Source organism: Excalfactoria chinensis, chromosome 3 (genome assembly GCF_039878825.1).
Source record: "Excalfactoria chinensis isolate bCotChi1 chromosome 3, bCotChi1.hap2, whole genome shotgun sequence".
Taxonomy (NCBI): domain Eukaryota; kingdom Metazoa; phylum Chordata; class Aves; order Galliformes; family Phasianidae; genus Excalfactoria; species Excalfactoria chinensis.
In genome coordinates, this window is record NC_092827.1 from 99,973,788 (window position 1) to 99,998,968 (window position 25,181).

General features: G+C 40.8%; 1 protein-coding gene across 2 annotated transcripts in view; it reads right to left on the reverse strand.

The window, feature by feature from the left end:
- Positions 1-25,181, reverse strand: part of MACROD2 (mono-ADP ribosylhydrolase 2) — an 809,651-nt gene that overhangs the window by 230,637 nt on the left and 553,833 nt on the right. For both annotated transcript variants that reach the window (XM_072330921.1, XM_072330922.1), the window contains exon 8: positions 21,513-21,586. In XM_072330921.1, the coding sequence (XP_072187022.1) occupies positions 21,513-21,586 (74 nt within the window). The remainder of the gene's footprint in view (positions 1-21,512; positions 21,587-25,181) is intronic.

The window sequence follows — 25,181 nt, forward strand, 5'->3', positions numbered from 1 at the left end:
CAGCAGCAGACAGGCAGCTGCAGGAAGATACAGGCCAATGCTAATATGAAGTTGATTGAGTGAATGTTTTGTGAAAGACCTTGAACTAGTGGGAAAAAGGTAATGCTGAAACTATTGCTGGTTTTGACCAAACGATGACTATTAGAAACAACTAAAGGCTTCCCCACCCTCTAGCTGTAGAGCATCATGCCTATGCATACACATTCTACGAACATGCAATTTTCAGAGCGGTCAAAACATTCCAGACCCATGGAGACTTTCAGCATGGAAAAATAAGCTATTTTTAAATGACATCCTCTGCCCCATACAATCCACATGTAAGCTTTATCTTTAAGACAGAGTAACAAGCTGCATCCGCCTAAACCAATGCAGAAAAAGGGAAAACTCACCCAGAACTTCAGCAGTTTCCTGTCAGTCCCAAGGGAGGTTTTAATAATCCTTCAGGAAATTATAAAAATAGTGTGACACGCTCACAGGTAAAAGAATAACTCGCTCATGACTCCACTCTATTGTCCACTTATGACCTTTTGTTATGCTACAGAGATACAAGTACCGAGAGGAAGAGAAAACTTGCAGACAAGATCCTCGTTACCATTAGTAGTAGTGCAAAAGGTCTTTATGCCTTGTCTGGAGACACGGAAGGCTTCCTACAATACAGCAGTAATAATCATAGTACAAGAAAAGCTGGCAACTCTGATAGTGTTAATGCCCAGATTCAGGGAACTCTGTCTCAAAACCATGCTCATAGATATCAGCCTCCCAATTTAAAAAGTGTGCTAGGCTTGCAGATCTGCATATCTTTTGAATCCACACAGTTGTTTAATAGCACAGAACGGAAGCCATTTTGGTTTTGAACTCTGCTCTTTTTATTAGGAAAACTCATTAGGGAAGACAAAAAAAAATTAACCAGAGAAAGGCCCTGAATGTGTCCCTTGTTAGAAATCAAAGCTAAAATTCAAAGCAAATTTTATAAGATTACAAAAAAACCTCAGACTGCCCATTAAAACAATATGCTCTGAGATGTATTTTTAAAATGCATATGTATATTTAATATACTCTCTACATATCTTAAGTTTTTTTTATTCCCTTTTCTATATTTTATTCAACAGTTCAAGTTTAAATTCAAATTCCTCCACTGTTTGGAAAACTTACTTTTCTAATACAGCAATTAGTTTGGGTACATTTAGATTTAAATAGCTTCCCTGTCAACTTATCTCTGGAGATCTTTGATGTTACTCAAGAAGACATATCTAACATCATGTTTGTCACAGTAAGGCTCGATTTCTAGGTCTGATTTTAAATTGGCATCTAGTCGAAATATATTCAGTGTCACTTCTAAAAGAATCAGTATGTGAATTCAATTATAAATCTGCCCAGACAAGTAATTATCAGTTTGTTGTTGCATCCCTCCATAATAATGACAGCGCAGGATTTCATCTAATGTTTCTTCAGAAAGGAGACAGCATTTAGGTCCCTTACAACTAATGCCTTTGTTCAGGTTTTTATTATGCCAGTGCTTCCATTGCAAACAGTTGAATATACCTTGCCCTACATTAAAAGAAAAGGAAATCTACAGACCATACAAACCAACCCGTAACTGTGCACTGTATGAATTGCAGCCTGATCCCTGAAAAAAATTTCTAATTCAAGACTGAAGGATTTTCCCAGCTAAGAATAAATAAACAAGTCATCTTGGGATAAAGACCAAACCACTACACACTCCTTGGGTATGTTTATCCATACGCAATTAACAAGTGTTTCATGAAATAAAGTCTTTATTCTCAAATCAGATTCACTCTTTCGATATGTATCTCCCCACATTGGCTGACCCAGAACTCCTGCTTAACCATTTTATAAATGAAGTTAGTGATTACCACATTCTTCACAATCTCCTAGTCCTGAGAGCCAAAGATAGCAGTATAATTAATGTTTGTGATGAATGTCTGAAAGCTGCAGCTTTGTTTCTTTGTTACACAAAGGGAAAAGGGAGCTGAGTGAGGTATAGGAAAACACCGACAAAAGCCATTGAGCACTTTACACTTTAATATGCAGCCGCCTTATTTATTTATTTCTAAAGATGATCAGCCTCTGAAGCATCACAAATAATTAACTCCTTTCACTGCTACACAAAATGAGAGAGTCCGGCCTTGCAGTGCTGCCACTGCACACAACAATCCACGTGGAAGAGATTTACAGCCCACATCTTCCCATTAGACCTCCGTGTGGATGAGGAGAAACAAAACCAGAGGGTGATGCATCTTTATCAACCACTGCCAGTCACTGCCAGCTCGCTGTAAGCAAATACATTACAGTTCATTTTGCTGAATGTGTTCACCAAAGCAAAATGCTTCTGGAAGCAGAGCTGTTAACAAGTGTAAGGAGCCATGGCATGGAGTGCTTTGGCAGGCTGGCCTGAAACTTGCTGCCTATTGTCATCTTTATTGCGCTTAGAATTGCAATAGTAAACAATGCCTCATGCTCTTCCACTTTCATTCTAAAGATGCAAATTGCTATTAAAAGCCTGAATTTTAGACAGTCAGTTTTTTATCTAATTTTCTAAGGCTAGCTTCTCATAGCACTGAAGTGCTTGTCACATATTGCATGCCAAAGCAATCACAGTAACGCCATTTTCACATTTTCAATTTAAAATGCAGAAATTGTAGATGCTTTGGCAATAATCAGACCTAAAAGCTCAAAACTATCGCCCAGGTGCACAGTGCAAGAAAAGCTTGGGCATGTCTGTGTGTTCATCAGAACTGTAGGCCTCTGAGCCTCTTCCCCAAAACTCTTTACTTAATATAATCACTGCTGCCGCACTGTGAGCAAGCTCGTGAACTCCCTGTTGATAAATTATCACTGAAAGCAAGGCTACAATGAGGCTATCCGACATTTACTATACTAAATAACAGCTGAACATCACTTATCTCTAAGAATGCTTCTGTTCACAGATTAAAAAACAAAAACAAAAACAACAAAAAAAAACCAAAACACCTTAAGAAACTGCCTTTTGAGATCATATTGTTTATAAACAGCATGTTTTATTTGCCACTGTCACATACGCACCTAGAACAGTGCTTGCAGGCTAATTAGCTAGCACTGCTGTGTCCTTATTGCTCCAGAGACAGAACAACCTGCAAAATTTACTAACAAACCTTCAGCAGGCTCAACACTCTCATGCATGACTTGTACTATAATGATGAACTACTACCTCATATCATTACTGAGAACCGAGGCAGTTCAGTCAAAAAGGTTTTGCTGAAGTCATGTAGACAAAGCAGATTGTGTTTAGCAAAAGTCATAAATCAACCACAAAAACAGTAATCATAATTTAATACAACAGGTGTACACAGCAACCGTTTCTGGTCTCGTTAAGGCCAAGATGAGCCACAGTGTTAACTCTGCTGTACGTAAGTCATTCCAAACACCTCACACGATCATTTGTATACATTAAACAGCATGACTTTAGCTGGAATTTAGCTTCCACTAAATTTGTTCCCTCCTGAAGTTAGCATGACCTCCTCCTGCTTCTTCTCCCATTCAAATCTCCCTTTAACAATCCGAATAAGCAGTTGAAAGATCTGCAAACCCACGAGAATACTGAAAGTTATGGATGGCTGATAGCTCATAATCATTTTCAAAAGCTTTAGGTCCCAATTTTTGGTTTGTTTTGACTTGCTATTCATTAATTTAACCAATATGAAGCAGTAAGTGATATAATGGCTTTTTGTCTTCTTTTTGAGAAAACTTCTCCATATTTTCATTAAACAGGAAGTCTCTGTTAGGGATTGAGACACGTTAGACCCAGAATCGGTTTCACACACCATTACACAGAGTTGGAGAGACAAGGGATCCTTCCTGAAGAACTTAGGTCATATACTAAACGGGCACAACACTCCATGCACAGCAAACTGATTTCCCTCTTGGTATAGTATAAAGCCATAATTATCGCCCTTGTTCCCCTCAAAGACCCATATTGTACAACATATACTTAACAATGTCACCCCTAAGTACTTGTTGAATTTTAAATTAATATTTGGGATTGAGGGGGACATTCACAAGTCAACTTTAACTCTTCATATCTAAGCATGAAATATACATAGGTGTCTACTAAGCCTAACCACTTCCCTGGTTTTTAATACAGCATATGTAGTGAAAGAGAGGAAACGAGCACCTTCTTCACCCAAACATTTTTCCAGCACATTATACACCAGCCTCCCTTGTTGGTATACAGAATGTAGCTAAGCAAGGAAGAAGCACAGAAAGGGAATAAGAAATACAGAACCAGGAGTTAACCATAACCGGGAAGCCTTGAATTGCTTTCCTAGCTTAAGGACACAGTGCCCTCATCCTTGCAGCAGTTGTGACTCTTGTGAAACTCAGCTCTAAGACGTTGCCCTGAACCTTACAAGGGCTCCCTGTAGAAGAAGAGCTACAGCTGTCCCAGAAGCACAGGTCTACTGTGGCTACAGAGCCCCAGTTTGCAATGCCCGTAGCAGAGTGAGAAACAAAAGACCTGGGTCAAGCATTAATTTCACCTTTCATGCTGATGGACATTTTGTATGTGCTACGGCAGCACCTTCTGAACTACTGAAGGTGAAATAAAACACCCCAAAGGCACTGTCTGAAGCCCAACTTGGTGTGATTTGAAGCAAAATGACATGAAATAGAACCAGTGAAGGCATCAAATTAGACAATCCATTTTTTAATATATTTTTTTTACATGCCACTTTCTTCATTGCTTTTGTTTTTAACTGAAACGTGACCTGCCAGAAAATGAGCAGCCAAGCATTTATTGTCACCAGATCTCTGAAGTGACAAGTATTTAATATGCCTTCCACAATAATCCTCTTCTGTAAGAAGAGATGAAAACTCTCCCTCAAAACATATTAGTTAGATCAGATTGATTTATAAAACAGCACGACAGAATAACAAGTCATGAAGGATAATATAATTAGCTTAATAATGTCCACTACAGTGATGAACTGAAGCAGTTTGTGCATTAGTAGGCTATTTACGTACACTTGGACTGCATTACGCTTCTCTGCCTACAGTCACCTCAGCAGTGCACCAACAGGTCTGTAATTCACAGCACTTTGTGGTTTATTGCTAAGAGGGCAACAACTCATATTCCACTTTCATTCCAACTTTTGAAGCAAATATTTCTGTCTTTTTAGTAGTTGCCAGTAGAAGCGTGACAGAAGGAACAGGGTAACATATACACTATTTTGTGCAATATTTGGGTATTTATGACAAATTCTTGTATTGTTTGCTTTTTAACGCTTCCCAGATGTGTCATTTCCAAATACAGCTATATTACATCCTCTTTTCTGTTGCCAAAAGAGAAAAGACAAAATTAATTCCCAGTAGGCAGAGATAGTATCTGGAGTCACAGCATTACTGCAACAAGGGAATGATATACTGCTTGCTTTGATGGCTTCACTCCTTAAACCTCTGCCTAAGTCATAGAATCGTGGAATCACAAGGTTGGAAAGGACCTATAAGAACATCTAGTCCAACCGTCCTCCCTTTACCATACCTACAGAAAAACCCCTAAACCAGATCTCCTAGCTCCCTATCCAGACGCTTCTTGAACACTGTTGGGACAGGAATCTGAACTAAAGGAAATACTATAAAAACCTCCAGCAAAGAATTCCCTGATCAGATGCTTCCGAGCACTGATACGACCTCAATGCAGGCAGCATCAGTGTTTCCCATTTAATATCCCGCATCAGCCTTTTGCTGATGAAGGAAATTAAAAATCCATCATCCAAAACTGTAAACTGGAAACAGTTCTGCCTACCACAGTAGGTGCTGCAGATGGAGCAGTTGGAAGAAATTGAGGTATTACAAAGGCATATTCGGGTTCTTTATGGAGTACTGAATATGTTTCTTAGTGGTCATTGAAGGTTTCCTGCTAGACTTTGGTTTTCCAGTGCATCTCATTGTGTACCCGCAGTGAACTGCCTTTATAGATGGCAAGTTCACCTCAGCATGTGGGAGCCTCTTGGATTTGGCAAGGCATCCAAGGTATATTTAGCAATTTGGTTATTTTTATACATTTAGCATGGCTGTTGCATCTTGTACTGCTTCGGCACTGCAGGGAAAAAAAAATGTATCTTGTTTTTTTTAAATAAACACACCTTCTTTGTCATAAACTTACGGTAATTTCCATCTCTGTTTTTATTCAAACACTGTGAAATGCATTTGGCTTGTAACAACCTTAGAGAAGCCATAAAAGCATTTAGCTAATGGTTCGTTTATTTTTGTTCACACTGACGGACCAGATATGTTGTTCTTTACTGAGCCCTGAAAGGATGGAAGCAGTGTTGTGCAATATCCACCACCCCCTAGTCTTTTTGTTAATCATTACTAATCAGCTGTTGCTTCGCAAATCAAATTTCTAGTCCTTTTAGGCATACAGTGTGATGCTAATGTGTGGCAACAGAATGTTGATTATAGACCACTGGGTAGCACTAGCTGCCCCATTAGTGGCATCCAGCTGTCCAGATTCATGCATGAGCAAGAAGGATTTAATAAGTTAAGATGAAGAGCACTGAAATGCCTGTGATGCAAATAATGACAACAGAGAAATAATTAGTGCGAGGCGAACCATCTTTTCTAAGCAGAATTAGATCTGAGGTAAACGGCTGTTACTTCATTAATCACTATGTATATCACAAACTTTTAAACTCAACTGCTCTCATACCACAGAGGAATGCAGGATATTGCAGAAACCCCATACATCATTATGAAAGTGAAATTAAATCATCCCAGAAGTTGTCCAACCTATTTCCAGCCCATGCGTGAAAACACAATTCTGACAAGCACAGAACTATTCTGAGATTATCAAAAAGCATCAGTATTTAAGAGTAAACAGCAAGATGGCTATTCAGGTCTTAAGAAACGATATTTCTTGTTAAATGTGAATGAAGAAAAATAAACACAGTCATTATCTGTGACTCCATTAACCTTCCCATGCAACTCAATGGGCAGAAATACTGCACAGATGTGTATATTGATGGCAAAGTCAGTCCCCTCAGCTGAGAGAAGTCTGTGTTTTTTGAATTCAGGTCTGAGACAGGACATTCATGTTGGTTTCAAGGCAAAGGAACATGACTTTTGTTCCTAATTAGACACTGGCATTCTCTAAAGTATTTTTAATGTTTCCATCAACTCAGCTTCTGTCACTATCAAACATACAAGGAGTGAGCAAGAAACTGGACATTTCAAGGCCTACAGACTACTAAGAATATCTGTGAACATCTCCAGCATGATTCAAAGGAATTACTGCCTTTAAATCACTTAATTAACAATAGTTACTATCTTAGGATCCTTGCATTGTCAACTGTGGAAGGCATCAGAGTATCACTGGCCTCAAGCTTTAATTCTTTTACCATTGGAAGGTCGTTGCTCTTTTAAAACCAGAATCTGGAAGCCTGCATAAAGGTACTTTTTCTGTTTTTCAAACATGAAACACTTCTGAAAGAACAGAAAACATGACCAGAGCAGTGTTACTGTACACTCACTGCTCATTACCAGCCATTGTTACAAGTACTTCATTCTCTATTCTGTTCCTGCATTAGTCCATGATAAGGGCTTTCCTAGAGCTCAGTTCTTTTCTGACCTGAAATTTCTCCATGCCTGCAACTTTTGCCTCCTGATTACAGCCTACAAAGATCGAAATCTCCCATCACTGTTTTCTTCTCCAAGTACCAAAATGCATGTACATCCCCAGAACATCATCGTTCTTTACTTCTACGTCCTCTTGCTACAGATTCCAAGCAGAAGTGCTGGTGGTTGATATTATCCCATCTGCACTTCAAAAGAAATGAAGATAGTACCATGTTCCTTACTTTATACATTCTGGCCTGAATTTCCTTAAGGGACAGAAGCTATGTGTTCCTGTGGGATAATAAATAGCCAGTGCTTCCTTCAAGACCGGGTTCCCACTACTCAGCTGATGCAAATTGACTTAAAGAAAGCTAAGCAGGCTGACACTAGCTGAGGAAACAGCTCAGTAGATCTAATTATACACGCAGCCAAAAATCACTAAGATTTCTCCGCTCAGCCTATTTTACGTAATTAACTGCACAATAAAATGTTCCATGATCAGAAGTTCAGTTTCTTTGAAGTTCTTGCTTTCCATTTCCTTCCATAAGCACATCTAAGAAGAAATCCCTTTGTACGTCTATGAACATTTGAAACTATCAGCACTGGAGGCTGTCATTTTCTATTTTGTGCCTAATCCCAGATACTCTGGGAAGAAAAGCAAAATCTCCAGCTGGGTGCTGCAACTGCAGGATCACACTCTTTAAATATGTAATATATTGATCAGCCCACCGAGAGTCGCATCGGCTGCGATAGGGACCCAGATCACGCTCTCCACCTCCTCATACATAGGCCAGGCTACTGCAAAAGCTGAAAAGCTCTCAGACACGAACAAAATGGTCTGGATTTGCATTGGTGACCTGGAGGTGAAAGGCTTGCTATCCCATTACTAATCTCATTTCACAAAACTGTTCTCTCAAGAAGTAACCCCCCACCCCTCTTCCCGCAGGCTCTCTTCTTTAGTCCTCATTCTAAAAACAAAGATTCATTCATTTTAAACTCTGTTAACCTTGGGGGGAAAAAAAAGACAGTAATTAGCATGCCTCCATTACATACACGGTTCATTTCTTAAACTCCTTGTCAATTCATTACTCCAATTTTTGACAAAGCAGCCTGGATTAAATCCGTAAGTAAATGGATTTGTGTCATTCACTCCCTCAGATTTTAAAACACTTCGGGGCTCAGTGCATTGCTTGACTTCTACAGGAGCTTATGTGCCATCCGCACAGCCCAAATTTATTAAGATCAGTATTCCTTAACCCCAAATTCTCTGTGTATTTTAGACAACTCCCTTCTCGAATCAGGGTATAAAAAGTTGTAGAACTGCTCGAATTAAAATAACTTCTCTTTGGTTATCTCTGCTTTATTTCTCCCTAGAAGCCTCTAGGCCATTCACAGCAGTCCCTGACAGAATGTGCTGGAATACAATAATATGTCAATTAACTACAGTCAACCAGCTGCTCATATGATTTCTCCAAAATATCTTCATTATTCATAGGAAGCACCGTGGTGTGGCAACATGCTAGAAGACTAACTGAAAAAGAAATTACGACCCAGTTCTACAAATAGTGATACCATGGCCTAACCTTTTCCTATCGTGTTAATTAGTTTAGTTGTGGATCTAAGTTCACAGATCCAATGTGACCTCTTTTAGCAAGAGTCCACAGAGGTCACCTAGTCAGCAAAACTGTGCACCTGTCATATATCTTCATTTGGTGAAACTTTATGAATTATGCACTATATGTGGCTTTACATTCAGAGGTGTTTTCATTAACCACAAAACATTTCTTTCTAATATTACCTTTCTAAAGCAGCTGGGAGAAAGTAATCTGGAACAAAAAAAACAACAGCTCTAAATAACTTCATCTAGAATTACTCGCATGGGTGCGGATTAATCTAATTTGTAGATGGGATGCAACAACTCAGGTGACTCGTATAAAAAATAGAGCCTTTTTTGCTCGTACATCAGTAGCTCAAATGTAGCCCAGGTGACACAGATAGCCTACATGAAAGTCAGTGACCATCAGCCCACAAGCAGCCAGTAACACCAGCTTAAAGAGTGCTCGGGAGCTGGCTCGAAACTACACCCCCTATGGCAGCCTCAGCAGCAGTGCCAAAGGCTGAGTGGGTCATGACTGCTCTGTTCCTTTGCTCACAGATGTTGTCATTTCTGATAATGCTGACATCTCAACACAGCCACAGCCCAGTGCCCTCCCTCCTTACAGTCTGTTGGGCAGACTCACCATGGTGGGAAGCAACAATGGTAAATCACCACCACACCTTAACTGGCTCTCATAGACTGCTTTTAGAGATATCCTGCAATCAAGTTTAAACGCCATTGCTTTTCTAAACAAATGTAGGTTCAAGCAGTAAGGCATAACAATGTGTCATTAAAACACAGAACTGCTGCATTCCAGTTCATAGAAAATAAGTGACTTGATAGCATTTCACGTCCAATTTTGCCTTAAGGAACAGCTGTCTGTGCTTTTCCGTTTCCCTGCAGGAGGAACAAACAAACCAAAGCTAATGCAGGAAAAACATTACCCCCTTCCCTCCTTTCAAAAGGAACTCTACAACTATTCAGTTGATTCAAACCTAAAAATAACTGCAGAAAAAAAAAAAAAGAAAAAAAGAAAAAAAGAAAAAAGAAAAAAAAAAACTTGGAAAGAAAAGAATGCCTTCCTAATTGCATATTAATTGCTATACCCAATTGTAACTTTCTTTCTCACTAGCAAGTAACATCATTTGTGCCATTATAAGGCTCCCGAGAATCCTGCCAACGGAGAATGTGCATGTCAAATAATTGATTCAACCTGCCACTTCCCACAGGGCCAGCAGCTGGACTTGAAATCTCTACCTAAAAACAACAGCTGCAACACAAGATAGGCCCAGAGCAGAGGTACGCTTTGTTTCCTCTCACCTCATCCAATACTTAGTTAAATGCCCAGCCAATAGAGCACAAGATAAAGAGACAAGTTCCACTCAAACATGGGGCAGAACACGGAACGCCTGAAAGGGATAAGTTGCAAAGGGAAGTAAAGCACAAGTAAGGGGAGATCCAGAATCAATGAACCTGACAGATGCTTGCATGAAGAGTTAGTTCACTTCTAGCCTACGAACCTGCTCTGGATATGTAGGACATCCAAAGTCAACTTCTTCCACCAGCAAGCTCCAGAAAACCCAGTAGCTGATGCTGCAATTTCAAGGTCTGTTCCAGCTTTCCCTTTCAACTAGGCTATCTGGGAACGAAGAAACTCCATCAAATAGCTTCTCAGTACTACAGTGCTAAAGCTCCTGCAATACTCCAGTTAAGAACATGTCAGCCTACCCTGCTCCTGCCTACTGCCAAGCCTTACCAAAGGGTAAGATGTGCTGCTCATGGCTGGCCACTGCTGGGCATCTGCCCTCACTTCTCAGACCTAGATCTTCCGACCACAGAAGGACCCTTCCTTCCCACATACGAAGCTTAGAAAGCAACCAGAAATTGCTAACAATGATCAGTTACCGACCACTTACTTGGAAATCCCAGTTCACTGTGCCATCAAGTACTGAAGCAATATATATGCTCGTTATTATCTGCCTATACTTCTTTTTTCTCTAACGGTTTCCAAAAATCTTTGCTACTTATTTCTCTCTCAGCTTTTACTGTTCGGAGGCATCATACAAGTCAGATTTATTTCTGCAGTACCACAGCTATAAATTGCATATGATGGGACTGTCCCTCAGATACATCTCTGTCTCTGAGCCCTGCGCAGTCTAAAACATCACGCTCACAACAACACAAGTGCCAGTGAATATATAACTATTATTTCTGTAAATACTTGTACTTTCAACGTGGGAGCCAATTCATTCTTTTCATCTGCCTCCTCTAACAAATGCTAACACTGCCATCATTAAAGACACGAACGCCTGCCCTTCCTCATTAGCAACAGCACTGCAAAAATTCTCTCTGCCAAAATTTAGGGGAGCTTTGAGGACTAGTGTTAGTCTATAGAAGCTTACCCTCTGCTTTTACACTCAGAGCTTTGAATTACAAGCACTTTTGATCTTCTGTGAGATTGCCGTTTCTTACATCCTCATCTCCACCTTGCTAATGGGGGCTTCAGTCACCAACAGTGTGACAGGCAGTATCCATATTCCCATGTAGACCTGGGCCCACCCTAAGAGCATTCTCATATAAGCAACCTGTAGTTATAATGAGATTTTATTCTCCTATTCTACACCCCATAAAAATCACTGTGGAAAAAAAAAATGCCTAGGGCATTCTACAAATATAAGTATGTATATTAATTAGATCTTGCGCTTATGCTATCTCTAAGCTGTATCAGTGCATATGTAATTCAAAGAAATATATCAAGGGCAGTTGTGCCTCAACTGTCTGAAGGGAAATATATTTGCTTTGTAAGTATTTAATGAACTTAATATCTTGTCTGCAGGGAGAAATTTTAACGGGGGACACAGAGCACTGAGGCAGCAGAGTCACAGTGAAAGTCAGCAGGACTAAGGCTTTTAATTTCTATTCTGCCTTTTGAAATATTTCCCCATCATGAGGTTATCATCAGACAGGTCATACATTAAGCGTATGCATTCCCAAAAGAAAATGTTTGTTTAAATATCCAGAGGGAAGAGGTTATCATCTAACAGGTATCAAGTTCTAAGATTGAGTTCAGAGGATTCCAAGTGTTATATGATAAGTTTTATACATTAGGGCAATGTTTCGTGCATTCACTTCAAAACAGTAAGCAGCAATGCAAGCACAAAGACTTCTTCCACACATAGAAAAGATATTTGACATGTAATCTTGCAAAATGAGGGAAAATTAGAAAGATTTAATGAAATAAATCAAATGTGCTGTACTTTAGGAATAAAGCAATAGCTACATATTAACATCTCAACTGAAGAGTAAGATTATGAATGTACAATTAGCTGGCTAAGGTTTTTTAACCTTTTGACTTACAAAACCCAAAGGGACTTCACATGAAAGGTGAGATTTCCAGCAGGAGAGGTTGAAAGTTGCACGTAAAACCCATCCCTCAATCTGAGAACACGTAGCCGGACTGAGGCTCCAACACCAGTCCCTGTTAAGTGCGTGGAAAAGCTGGAAGGAAGATGACAGGAAAGAATGCAGAACCTGAAAACCCTTCCTCACACCTCCTCCAATCTGGTATGCTCCAAGATGGGCTCATAACACACTGTACCTTCTTGCAGAGGCTGCACTCTCTTGCAGAAAGACACCTATCCCCCTGGATCTGTCACATTTTGATTGACTGAAGGATGAACAGGTAGCTGCTCTTCTTAGATTTTATTTCAGACTGCAGTACTAAAGGGTACAGCATTGTATTAGCATGAGGTATTTTTAATAGCGAAGACAAGGCAAATATTCAAAGTTTGGTGCCGCTGGTTCAGGATGAAGAAAGAGGGAAAATTAGAGAGGCACGAGCAAATCCAGCATGGTTATTTAGAACGCAAAGCTGCAAGTCACATCCGTGCTCTGTCACAGTGACTTCCAATTCAACTGTACAATTATGCAGCTCTTTAACCTACTTAATTCTGATTTAATTCTAACCAGCATTGGTAACCTTAACCACTAGTTGTTTTCTGGTTACTTTACAAATCCCCAAGCATTTTATTTTATTTTTATTTTAAAGAAGAAAATAAATGAACTCAATTTAGATTTAGTGCTGGTAAACAGCCTATGGCAGCACAAATGGATCTTCATTCTTATCCCATGAGAGATCAGGTTAGGAGCAAGGTGAGAAACAGCGAGAGTCTTTTTGCAGCCTTTGTGCACAGACTTTCCTCAGGAAGCACCGTGCACATCCCCACTGCAACTGAAGGAAAGAATATCATAGCTCACTTTACAAGTAATTATTCTCCATTTCTTCCCCAGTACAGAAGAGTCAAATAACCTGTCCTGAAGTCTAAGTAGGAAGGCAGTGCATATCCTCAAACTGTGCCCACTTCTGGATTTAAACAAATTGCTTCTTGTTAACTAACAGGTATTTTATCTTGGAAGCCTGTCCCACATTTGAACACGTTCCCATTGTCAATGCTCCCCACATCCACAGTGCTCTTCTCATTTGTTCTGTCATTTCATATATAGCAGACAGACCCATTTTTCTCCTTCTCAGGAATACAGTGTGATACGGAACCTATGAAGTATGTGGCCAATATCATCTAACCTATTAAATGTCAGAATCATATATCTCAAACGCTGTGTCACGATGCTGTAGTCTGGCAGCAAGAAACTCATTTTTTTTTCCCTCACAAGGAATGCACCCTGGCTACAAAGACCCACGTGGGTTCAGTTCCACATAGATTTGATTGTAACCCGCTGCTGAAAGCAGCACCAGGTTGAGAGATGATGGTGGCATTGGCCAGATTAAATCTTAGATGAGAAGACAGAGCAAAACTTAAAAAGAATTCCCTTCACAGTTAGGTAGCTTGTCCCAGTTCTTCCCTTGCAGCCTGACCTGATGGTTGCATTCCTAAGAATCACTCAGTGTGATTTTGTATTTTATTTCAGCCTCGCATGCCATACTGGATGCTTTGCTTTGGCATAATTGTAGGCAACGGAACTGAGTTTAAATCAAACAGAAGAGGCAGCTTTCCAGAAGCCGACCAACGATGTCAGCTTGCTGGAAATGGAACACCGAAAAGCAGACATCATACGCTCCGCAGGATGCCAGGAGAAGTGCCAGTGGAACAAAACATGTGCCCTTGGCTGGTGCAGTCAGGCACTGCTCGTGCCAGTGGAGTGGTTTCGCTCAGTGCCATGTTGTGCTGCATGGGCATGGCTGGCAGCTGGTCCAACCGCCCGCCTTCAGCACATGCTGGGTTGTGGGGCTGCAGCACAACTGGGGCATGCTGGGGGGCTCAGATCACAGGGCCAGACGCTTCCCATCTGCCCCTGAGAGCTGGTTCAGAGATGAAAGCCTCGCAGCCAAAAGAAACCCCAAATGGAGGCAGGGCCACCCCTTCAGGCTGCAGGGTGGGATGTGGGATGCTCTGCTCCCTGCCCCACTCACTGTGCTCAGAGGTCAGGTCAAAGCAACCCTACACTAGTTCATCTGCTACTGGCCATGCCTGTCTTCATGAGATGACCTCGACTGAGACTCAGTATGGGAGCCCTTCTGGCAGTGCTCCCTGGGGCCAAATTCAAACTGACCTTCCTGCCCTCCCTCTTACCCTGATAGCATTCTCAGACACAGGTGTTGGGCTCCATGGTCCTTGTGGAGTCCTTCCACCTGGGGGTATTCTATGATTCTATAATAAAAGACAGCAACAAGGACTACATCAGGGCACAGTAAGGTCTCCCTGGAGCTTTCTCTCCTCCAAGCTAAACAAGCCCAGTTCTCTCAACCTTTCCTCACAGGAGAGGTGCTCCAGCCTTCTGAGCATCTCAGTGGCCCTCCTCTGGACCTGCCCTAAGAGCTACACATCATTCTGGTGCTGGAGGCCCCAGGCCTGGACGCAGTAATGCAGATGGGGCCTCACCAGAGCTGAGTAGACGGAGACAATCACCTCCCTCTCCCTGTTGGCCTCTCTTCTTTTAATGCAGGCTCAGATCCCTCCAAATATTCAGAAATCAGGAAGAGAAATCAAAGAAGCAAGATGAGAACTCGTTCTTGATCTGCAGATATATTTGCTAATTTACCTACATGCTTACAGACATTTCTAGTTATTCAGTTTCTTGTTATCGTAAGTACCAATTGTGAAGATAAAAAGAACAAACGCTTTAGAAAATTTAACTTATTAGGTGGTTTACTAGTATAAACACAAAAGAAACCATGCAGAGACCTGTCTTGTATTAGTGGCACTAATTAGCTGTAATGGGGTTTCAGAAGTCATTACACAGTACAATAAGTGTATATAAATCTTTGCAAATACATATTGATTAAAGACACCTCTAGTATGCATAGAAGTGGATTTCCTCAACAGTTTGGGTGGGAAAGGGGTGATAGGAAGCTGTGTTTCTCTCCTTAGCCCCTTCCTGGTCGCAAGTGAGTGGCATAGAGACAGTTCATATGGAACAACCACAGCAATCACAAGCTCTGAAATGTTTTTTTTTCAAGAGGAGTGCCTTCCTGCCTTTCCTCAATTACTGCATCAAAAATAACAAAAGCTTTTTAAGTTTAATAAAGTATCGCGTATAATGAATAGAGGCTTTGTCTGCTTTGCTTTATCAGCCTTCCACCTGAATAGCAGTCCGAAGAACATATAAGAAAGCATCAACCGCCTTGGCAGCTTACTTATCATTTCAGAAAATGACTTGCCTGTTGGGATGATAGTTAGGTTTGGGCTTTGGGGACAGCACTGAATCTCTTTGAGCCCGGTGAGAGAGCAGCCACACAGAGCGAGTAAATCATTTTCATTTTGTACAAGTTGAAAAGCATTTTTTCCTCAACTTCAGCTAGATGACAGTGGCATGATGGCTGATTTTCATTTCAATCAGAGCAGCATATGATTACCACCTAATTAGAATGTAGAAATAGAAAGGAGATCATTTTTTAACCTACCCAAGAGAAGGGTGTTGGGGAGGGGGGGGGGGGAAGATTATGCTAATCAAATGATACCGGCATCTGAGAGCTACCAAAATAGCCACCTGAATTATTGGCACCCTGACTGTCCTTGAGGATCCATCCGTGGCTGTAACAGAAGCCCATATTTTCAGAGCTTTATTTCTAAGTAATAAATATATTTTAAAATAAATACATGTCACCGCAGGCCCAAACTTGTCATAAAAGATATCACCTTAGGCATAAATATATATGCCCACTATTTTATTTTTTTCAAAATCACACACACTTTTCATCTGACAACTGTAAAACTAAGCATGAAAACTAGCCAGCCCAAAGCAAAAGTAACACAGTCTTAGGGGGAATTGCCTCTATTAGGTCATTGAAACAAACAACAAAAACCCAACAAACTTTTATTCATTAGATATTGTCGGACAGATACTCCACTTCTTGGAATGAATGTAAAGGTTTAGCAGCTGTGCCTAGGGGTATATAACTGAGCTTACATTAAAGTAAGCTACACCAAACAACATTCTGTAAGACTCGCTGTCTCCATCCGCATCCTTCTGTAGAGATAGGGACAAGACCTCATCTCAAGATGGCACTTCGTTTAATTGTCTCTGAATAACAAGGAGACCAAATTAGCTCATTGGGACCAGCAGAAGGAAGGAAGGGGGCGGGGAGGAGACAAAGCTAAAAAAATAATCAAAATAATAAATTATCTTTCAGTCAAGCAGATAACAGAAATACCAAAATTAGGTTGCCCTCATGTTTTCATGGGCTCAGGAGGCAAAGCAACTCTGTTTTAACTGCCTGACCCAGTTTTGAAGGGAGAGACAGGAGAAGCGCTCCTTCCCTGCAGTCTTACACCTCTGCTTACCTGCAGAGTGCTGCATGTGATGCTGTGATCCTATTTGCGTGCCCCTAAATAAAGCTGTAGTGCTTTTGAAAACTCACTCATGCCTACACTATCCTGCCTTTGGCAACACAGAGCACAGCCGCTCCTTCTGCTCTGCCCTTCCAGGCAGAGGCTCACCAAAACAACATCTCCCCCTCTCAAATGGATGCTAGTTGGTACCCAGCACCATTTTAGGTGCTCAGGATAACCTCCCTGGTTCACAGGGGAGGTTATCACTTGGGAGGCTGGCAGCACTCCTGTAGGTCCTGCCCTGTATCTGCTAGCCCACACAGCTGCCCTGTCTCCCCTCAGGCACCTAACACCACTGCTTTTTCTTTACTTCTGCAACAATAACTCTTAGAGCAGAGATGCCTCAAAGCAGGCTTGCCCTGGGTGGCCAACACATGGAACAGCTGGATTAATGCCCACTGGGCCACCCAGCTACACCACACATCTGGGGAAGCTTCTCCCTCACTGCTCTGCTCTAGCCCTGCCTAACCATGCTTGCTGCAGCATCACAGTGAAGAGCTCTGTAAAGACCCAATGGGTCTCAGTGTAGGGAATGTTTTCCCAGCTCTCCCGGGTCTCATACTGCAGCTCCTGCCCGTGAGGCAAAGCCAAGTGCTCGCACATATGGGAATCAGTGCACAGGAAAGGTTATTCCACTTTGACCGTCTGCAGTGGAAAATACCACTGTGATTTGGTTGAAGCACAGTACAAAATAAAGCACAGGTGCTGGGCATCCTTATTGTGCTGAGCCTAACTTGAGGACAGTAAAATAACGTGTAACCACTTGCTAAAGCAGATAGACTTGAATCTCATATCTCATGTACTTAAGGCAAAGTAAAAAAAAAAGTCTTTTCAATCGTGACTCTAATGAAAAGGATTCAGGAATGCGCTGATTTATTTTCCATCTACGTGCTTTTAATCTGCATCGGTTATTTCAATGGAGCACATATTGCAATCACACTTTCCTGGTTGTTGTTCTACTGAGGCGCATAATAAATGTTGCGAGATATTGTGCAAGAGAAAGAACAATACTTCGAGCTAAATGTGCTGTTAAATTAAAGTCTTTTCTTGAGCAGTGAAAAGGTCCTGAGGCTTTTCATGTCAGTGACATAAGGTAAGGCACACTCTGAGCATTTTTTTTCTCCACCCTTTTGAGGCGCACAGCGTGATCCTACAGCACGGGAAAATAACAGCACCTTACATTGCAAACATTCAAAGATATCGGCCATGAAAAACACAAGCACAACCCCAACACCGCTCCCAAAAAATATAGGGATCAAGGGTTTAAGGGTGACACATTTCTTCTGTGAAGCATTAGGGGAAGTCAAGTGGCAGTTACCTCCATCCTTGCCAAATCGTCCCAAAAAGAAATGCACAAAATTGTTCAAAGAGCTTAATGTGCATTTTTTTAAATGAATCCCAGTGTATAATTTCCTAAAGGATAGGAATCAATTCTATTTTGTGCTCTGAAGAATTCTATTAAACCTTTAGAGCACTTGGTGAAATGTGAAAATGCAGTTTGCTAAGGAGATAGCCGAGGTGGTCTGCAGTAAATTAACCCAGTACTGCTGACTGTTGCCATTCTTCGAGCCTGCTCAGAGGGATTTCTATGCTTACAGTATAACACCATTTACCAGCTTCTAAACTAGATTCGCCCTCTGGCTGCAAGTCAGCAGACCTTGGTGTAAAACATGCTCAGAAATTAGTTTGACTTAGAGTTGCATTTCAAGACCAGAACAGCGCTGCGTGTTACAAACAACTAAGAACCAACCATTACTTCCAATCCTGTTGTTTTCCCTAGCGGACTTGGTGTAGTTAAGTTTGAGGCCGTCTGGCTGCCATGGCTGCTGCCCTGCCTGGCTGCCAGTCGGTGTTCAGTCCATTATAATAGATCCCTCTCTCCCCTGCTTTGTAACAATTAACCTCAGACAGGAGCTAACTTCATTTGCATGGTAATGAGGCATTCATCTAAGCCACGTCGAAGTTAAGCATGCTAATAAGTTTTTATGCAAACACCTGAGGGGTCAAGCACAACAATGGGCTTGGATGAGAAAACCTTTCATTAAATGCAAATCACTTTTTTTTTGTAAATACTATGGCAGAGAACTTCGTAGGACTCTAATGAAGGAGCAGAACATGGACAGGATTTTTCAGTTAAAGATTCCTCAGGAAGGAGTGAAAGGAAGAAGCTGATTCACTGAAGTCCAGCCCAGCCAAATACAGAAGGCCTCTCGCTCAGGTGAGGCTGTTAGCAGGACAGGCTGACCTGTTCTGACAGCACAGCCAGTGTCAGGGCAGCAGTTCTGGCCAGAGATTACAGCAGTGAAATACAGACAGTCCTTTGTAAAGATGACCTCATGGCAAATCCTTAAAGGTTTTGCTTCTAGCCTAGAACAAGCAAATTTAAATATCCAGCGGGTATAGAGGGAAATGCTCTATCTTTATGACAAGAACTTTTATAGGGAGGTCTATATGGCATGGTACATGCAGTTAGAGTAGGCTGTATTGTTGAGACATAAGTAGTCCCTGTCATTGCAGCTGCTGTACAATGAGCTACTTGGGAGGAACATCTGGGTGATGTATAATACCCAATGCCCCAAAGCTACTCCAAGGCAATAGATCTGATTCACACTTAGCATTGTGCTGTATCAATTCATTTAATCCCGACTAATTGTACCCACCTTGTTACAAACATCAGTGACCCAACAACCACATAATCCCCAAAGATTGCCTTCTCTGCATGAGATACTGCTGTCCTCAGTATGACACGCAATGATGTTTTATGTTTTACTTGCAAGAAGTGCTTACAGCTCAATCAGAGTCAAAAACATATATGACAAACATCGTCATTTCAATCACTATGTGCTACGAGCCTTAAGTCTGCTTCCAAGACAGAGATGAAGCTGCCTGAAAACCAAGGCAGGAACTCACCTGAAATCTACAAAGGGAACCAGAATATTATGGAAGCAGCACACTGATGATTAGAAAGGGGGAGCATGTAGTGCGTATGTGGGTTTCCAGGCCAAGTCAAGGCAGAAATAGAAAAAGGGAAGACTCAGAGTCTACACTAAAAGTTAAACAGTCTACACTAAAAGTACAGTTGAGAAGCAACGGCTGAATCATAGAGCAGAATACTCCAAAGAGATCGTTCATCAAGAAAGCTTCTATACAGGCGACAGGGATTCTACCAAATGAAGCCAAGTTTCTTGTAATAACACTAAGAAAAAAGTAATTAAGGCCTGTTTATATAACACATATTCAGTTTTTGAAATTAAAGAGCTTAGTTCTGGAGTAAAGAGAATAGTTTCAGTCTATTTTTAAATTACATGGTAAAAATGCAATTCAATTATACGTAATATTGTAAAGGAAAGTGTTAACAGAGACTGTCCATCCAAATCTACTCCACTGCTCAAATATTTAAGTCACGGAAAGCGCCAAGCGCTCACTTGGAGCCACAAAGATACATTGAGTGAGCATGTACATTCCTTCGTGTACCTCTTGGCATTCAGGTTTGAAAAATCTCGGTTTACCATTCAATCTCAACACAGTATTAACTTTTAGTTATGTATAAAGAAAACATCCAAACAACAGAAGCAAAAAACCCAACATCAACAAACCATAAAGCTACTAAATTCCTCCTGTCAATTCTCAGGATCTCTTAGCAGTAAAAAGCACAGATAAAGGAAATAAACTACTAATTATATCCCTATATCTATTTCCTCTCCTTTCTGCACTTTGTTAAATATTTTCAGACAAAAATACTGAACAACTTGAGCTGTCTGAGATCTGCTGGCTGTCATTAACAGGAAGCGGGTATTTCTTTATTTGAAGACATCGTGATTATTTTATTTGGTCTGTCACTTCTTTGCTTCTTTGTCGCATTTCTCCAATTCAACACTAAGAACTATCAGTCTGCTCAGAACAAAAACCAGAGAAGACAAAAACTAGAAAGGGAAGATATGGAAAATCACTGTTGTATCACATGTTTACTGAGAGTTCCAGGGAAAACGAACACTTAACCATAAGCAAATAAAAAATTAATAAAAATAAGAAAATACCTTCATAGGCTCTTTACTGTAAGGTGACCTCTGAGCACTGGTGACCTTTGGTGACTGTTTCCACTGACAACTATTACATACATTTCCTTTCCAAGAATCTCCTCATTATTAGATGAAAACTCCGAGGCTCAGAACCAGCTCCAAAAGAGAACAGACTTTTACTTTGCCAGGAAAGAGTACAATGCAGAGGAAACGCAGAGTGTGGTTTCAAACAAAGGTATTTCCCTTCGACTCCAGTGTAGTTTTTAAATATAACAGTCTTTCCTCTGCCATATTGTCTCAGCCTGATTTCATTTGTTTCAGACTAAACATTCAATTTAAGGCTAAAGCTGATGTTTACCCTTTTCAGTATCAAAGTCCATAATCTTAAAATAATAATAATAATAATAACAAATGGGCAATTTACATTTTATTCCATACCTCATTGTGATTCTTGCTTAACCATTCCTTAGTAGTGTTAAGGGCAATGTCAGCAGCAGGCTCATTTGGAAAACCTAAAGACAGAAGAAATGAGAAATAAATTGAAGGTAGACATTTTTCTCCATCTAAAAGAAAATGGATTCTGTTCCCACCTTCTTCAGTCTAGGTTTGGGGTTACTTTTGGTCACCACTCTACTTTAAAGATTGTTTTTAAAGGTTTTAGGTGACATTATTTATTCTTCTCCTATGTAAACAAATTGAAAATAGGGCCAGTGATTTTCTAGGGTTTTTTATTTGACTGTTTGTTTTTAGCTCTGGTTAGGAAAACTCAGCTGCTCTAGAAAGAACAGACTCATACATGTGTCATCCTAGGCAGACAACAATATGACATACATCACAGTAACTAATGCTAGGCTTACATCTCATGGCAAAAGTTCTTTCTTTAATCCCTCTGTCAGCAAAACTATACAGCACTATGATCCCAGTGCCATAGGTCTTGTAAGGATAAAAACACTTGATATATAAATCTCTTAATTTATGACCGAAAGCATAACAAACACCTTTGGAAATTAAAGAATTTGTGAAGCATAAACATACAAATTTAAGGCCTGATACTGCATGATATACAAGCAATAGCAACTCCCCCCAGCACTAAACAATATCAGAAATCTTTCCAGGGATGCAGACTTTTTGCTTTGATGGTCTCTATCTATCATATCTAAAGATGCTTTCATTACTTAGGCAGCCTTAATTTAATTTTCCTTTAAAATCCTAACTTGAGGGCAGCAAATCATTTCTGTGAGGATTTAAATATAAAAACCCATAAGCTGTATGAATAGCCCTCAGTAGGTTAGATTAATAGAACAGCCTTTGAAGAGGTGGAGCTGCAGGCGCTGCATACAAGCAAGCAAAGGGGATAGACAGAAAGAGGCATGAAATCTGGCACACAGATGCATGCACACAGCATTTTTTACATCATACATCACCCTCATGCCATAAGCTGAAGTACAGATGCTGCAGAAAGCAGTAGATGCACCCAGCTTTTTAGCTTGTTAGCCACCAAAACTGGTGCTGAGAACACATACTCCCATGACACTTAGTAATGTTGCTGGTATCATCAAGGCATGTGACCATCAAGCCATGTAACACTGGCCTTCTTGGCCACAAGGGCACACTGCTGCCTCATGGCCAGCCTGTTGGCCACCAGAACAATGTATTTAGGTCATATAAAGTAACAGACCTCTAAGCGGACAGTCTGCTCGAATTAGTAACATTCCATCTAAAAAAACATGACTCTATAATACAGGAAGTCTGCACCAAGAGTTTGGTAGGTTTGTCTGGATGCAAAATGAAGACCATGAAGAGAGAGAAAAGCAGATTTCAGGCAGCTAATAAAACATTGTTTATGCACGGAATGGCTTATTTTCAGAACAATCCTCCCTCCAGCAAGATTCACTTTTCAGGCTTGTTTTTGTATTCACCTTCCGTATGGAATTTGCCCAAAACTAAGAACACACTCACAGTTTTATAGAATTATTACTCTCTCAATAAATTGTGCATTATTTAGGAAGCTGCTGCCATACTAACCACCCTTAAATAGAAGCTTATCTGCAAGACTGGTGTTCAATTCCCCTTAAGTAAACACGAAGGTAAAATAAATAAAATGAAATAGATCAGCAATCAAAATAAAAAGCTTTGAATCCAATTTCAGAAGAGATCTTAAAATCTATAGAAACCTTTTATGATGTCAACTACAAAACAGCAGCAACAACAACAACAACAAAAATCTACTTAGTGCTTCATACCAATTGCTGGTAAATTTAAATAAAAGGATTATCCTTTTGGCTTTATGCAGAAGCGAGATGGAATTTGGCCTCCTGTTCCACACCGTGCACCAGCACAAAAAGCCCTGTCTCTCTGATTCTCTAACAGGAAAATATTTGGTTTTATAGGACGGGGCTAAAGGGAGATAAAGTGAGATGGAATCTTTTTAAGCCTGCTTTTGCATTGTTATTTATTTATTTACTTCCGAGCTGCATTTGTCTGCTGCAACATTTCTGGCCTGCTCCCATACACACATACAGACCCACCACCCTCCCCCCCCCCCAATTCGCTCTCAGCAAAAAAGCAATCTCAGTGAGCACGTGGGAATCAAATTACTGGAGAGAAATGAGCTCAAGGAGCCTCACAGTTAACCGACTCCTGGAGCAGCAGCTCAGACAATTCTGGCTAAAGGCTCAATTTCACAAAAGATAAAACAGGTAAAGTAATAAGAGTGACACTGGCCCATGTTACTGCAGTGAGTGCTCCTCTGGAATACTGAAAAGGACAGGGGCACGAAAAGGCAAAGGAGCATTATCTGTAAGGTGCAGACAAGCAGCGCCTCTAAAGGACTTCACTGGGTTTGTTTGGTTATAGAAAAAGGGAGGGTTGGTAGGTTGTATGTCTGTGATAGGTGCGAGGTGAAGCATCTGCTTACCAGCACACACAGGTCTCCAAGACAGGCTGGGTTTTCTACGTTCTGCAGTGGCAAAGCTTACAATTTGGCAACAGATCCTGCTATATCACCACAACAGCACAGGCTGTCTTTGCTCCTGAAAAGCTCTTTCAGCACGGGGTAACCCTGCTGCAGTGCCCATTAACCACAACTCCTTGTCTGTTACCAGGATCAGCTCTCGAGTAAGAACTCACTGCCACTTGTGCCCCTCTCAGTTCAGGAACCCTCCCTTAGAGAACAGCCTTCTTCATTACTTCTTATGCCCTACTATCACTCTCTGTTTCATGGCTATACCTCCAAACAGCCAACAAAAAAAAAACAAAGCAACAACAAAAACTGAACTCGGTTGCATGTGAATCCTGTTGCTTCTCACGTGTCCTTGGGCAGACATTACCCATGGAGACAGTCTATGAAAGCTTTAAAAGATCTTCTGACTTACGAGCTTCTGCATCTGCTTCCAGGACTTTATCACCTTAGTCCTGGAAATTATCACGCTGACCTGAGAAATAGCAGTGAAACAAACGGGACGTTATGCAGGCTCTCGTGGTCGTAACTTCCCAGAGAAGGAGTGATAAAATTTTACAGAACTGTTTCAACACAATAGATATTAAATAATTGTGCTCTTCTAGAGAAACAAAGTGTAGGGAGGGACTGAGGAAGACAGTAAGCGTGGAGATGCATGCTGAAGTTCCCCTTGTATTTCTATTTATTCCCTTGAAAACAACCATTGAGAACATTCAAGTCCCTCCCGTTTATATTAACATGCAGAAAATATGCAATGAATTCCCTGCTGTTCAACACACAGGACAAACTCTCAGCCTTTTGTGCTGAGGGGATTTAGCAGAGAAACATTCACACCATTGTGAGAGTCTATTACTGTATGCCCAATTTGTCTGTGTAGCATTTGGAAAATACATACTACGTGTTCTTCAACGAATAGCAGCGTAACAAGAATTTTGTGAGATAAAATTAATGGAAATCTATTTAAGGGACTCAGACTGTATGGAGATGCTGGGAGCTTTATCTGTCTCTTTTACTGTCCTCAATTCGCTGCTACATGTTATTAAAGATGACCAGCTTACAGACAGGTAACACTGCTTCCCCATGAAAAGTCCATTAAGAAAACCTAAGTAGTAAGTAATGAACCCCTAATATGATATAGCTGAAGATGA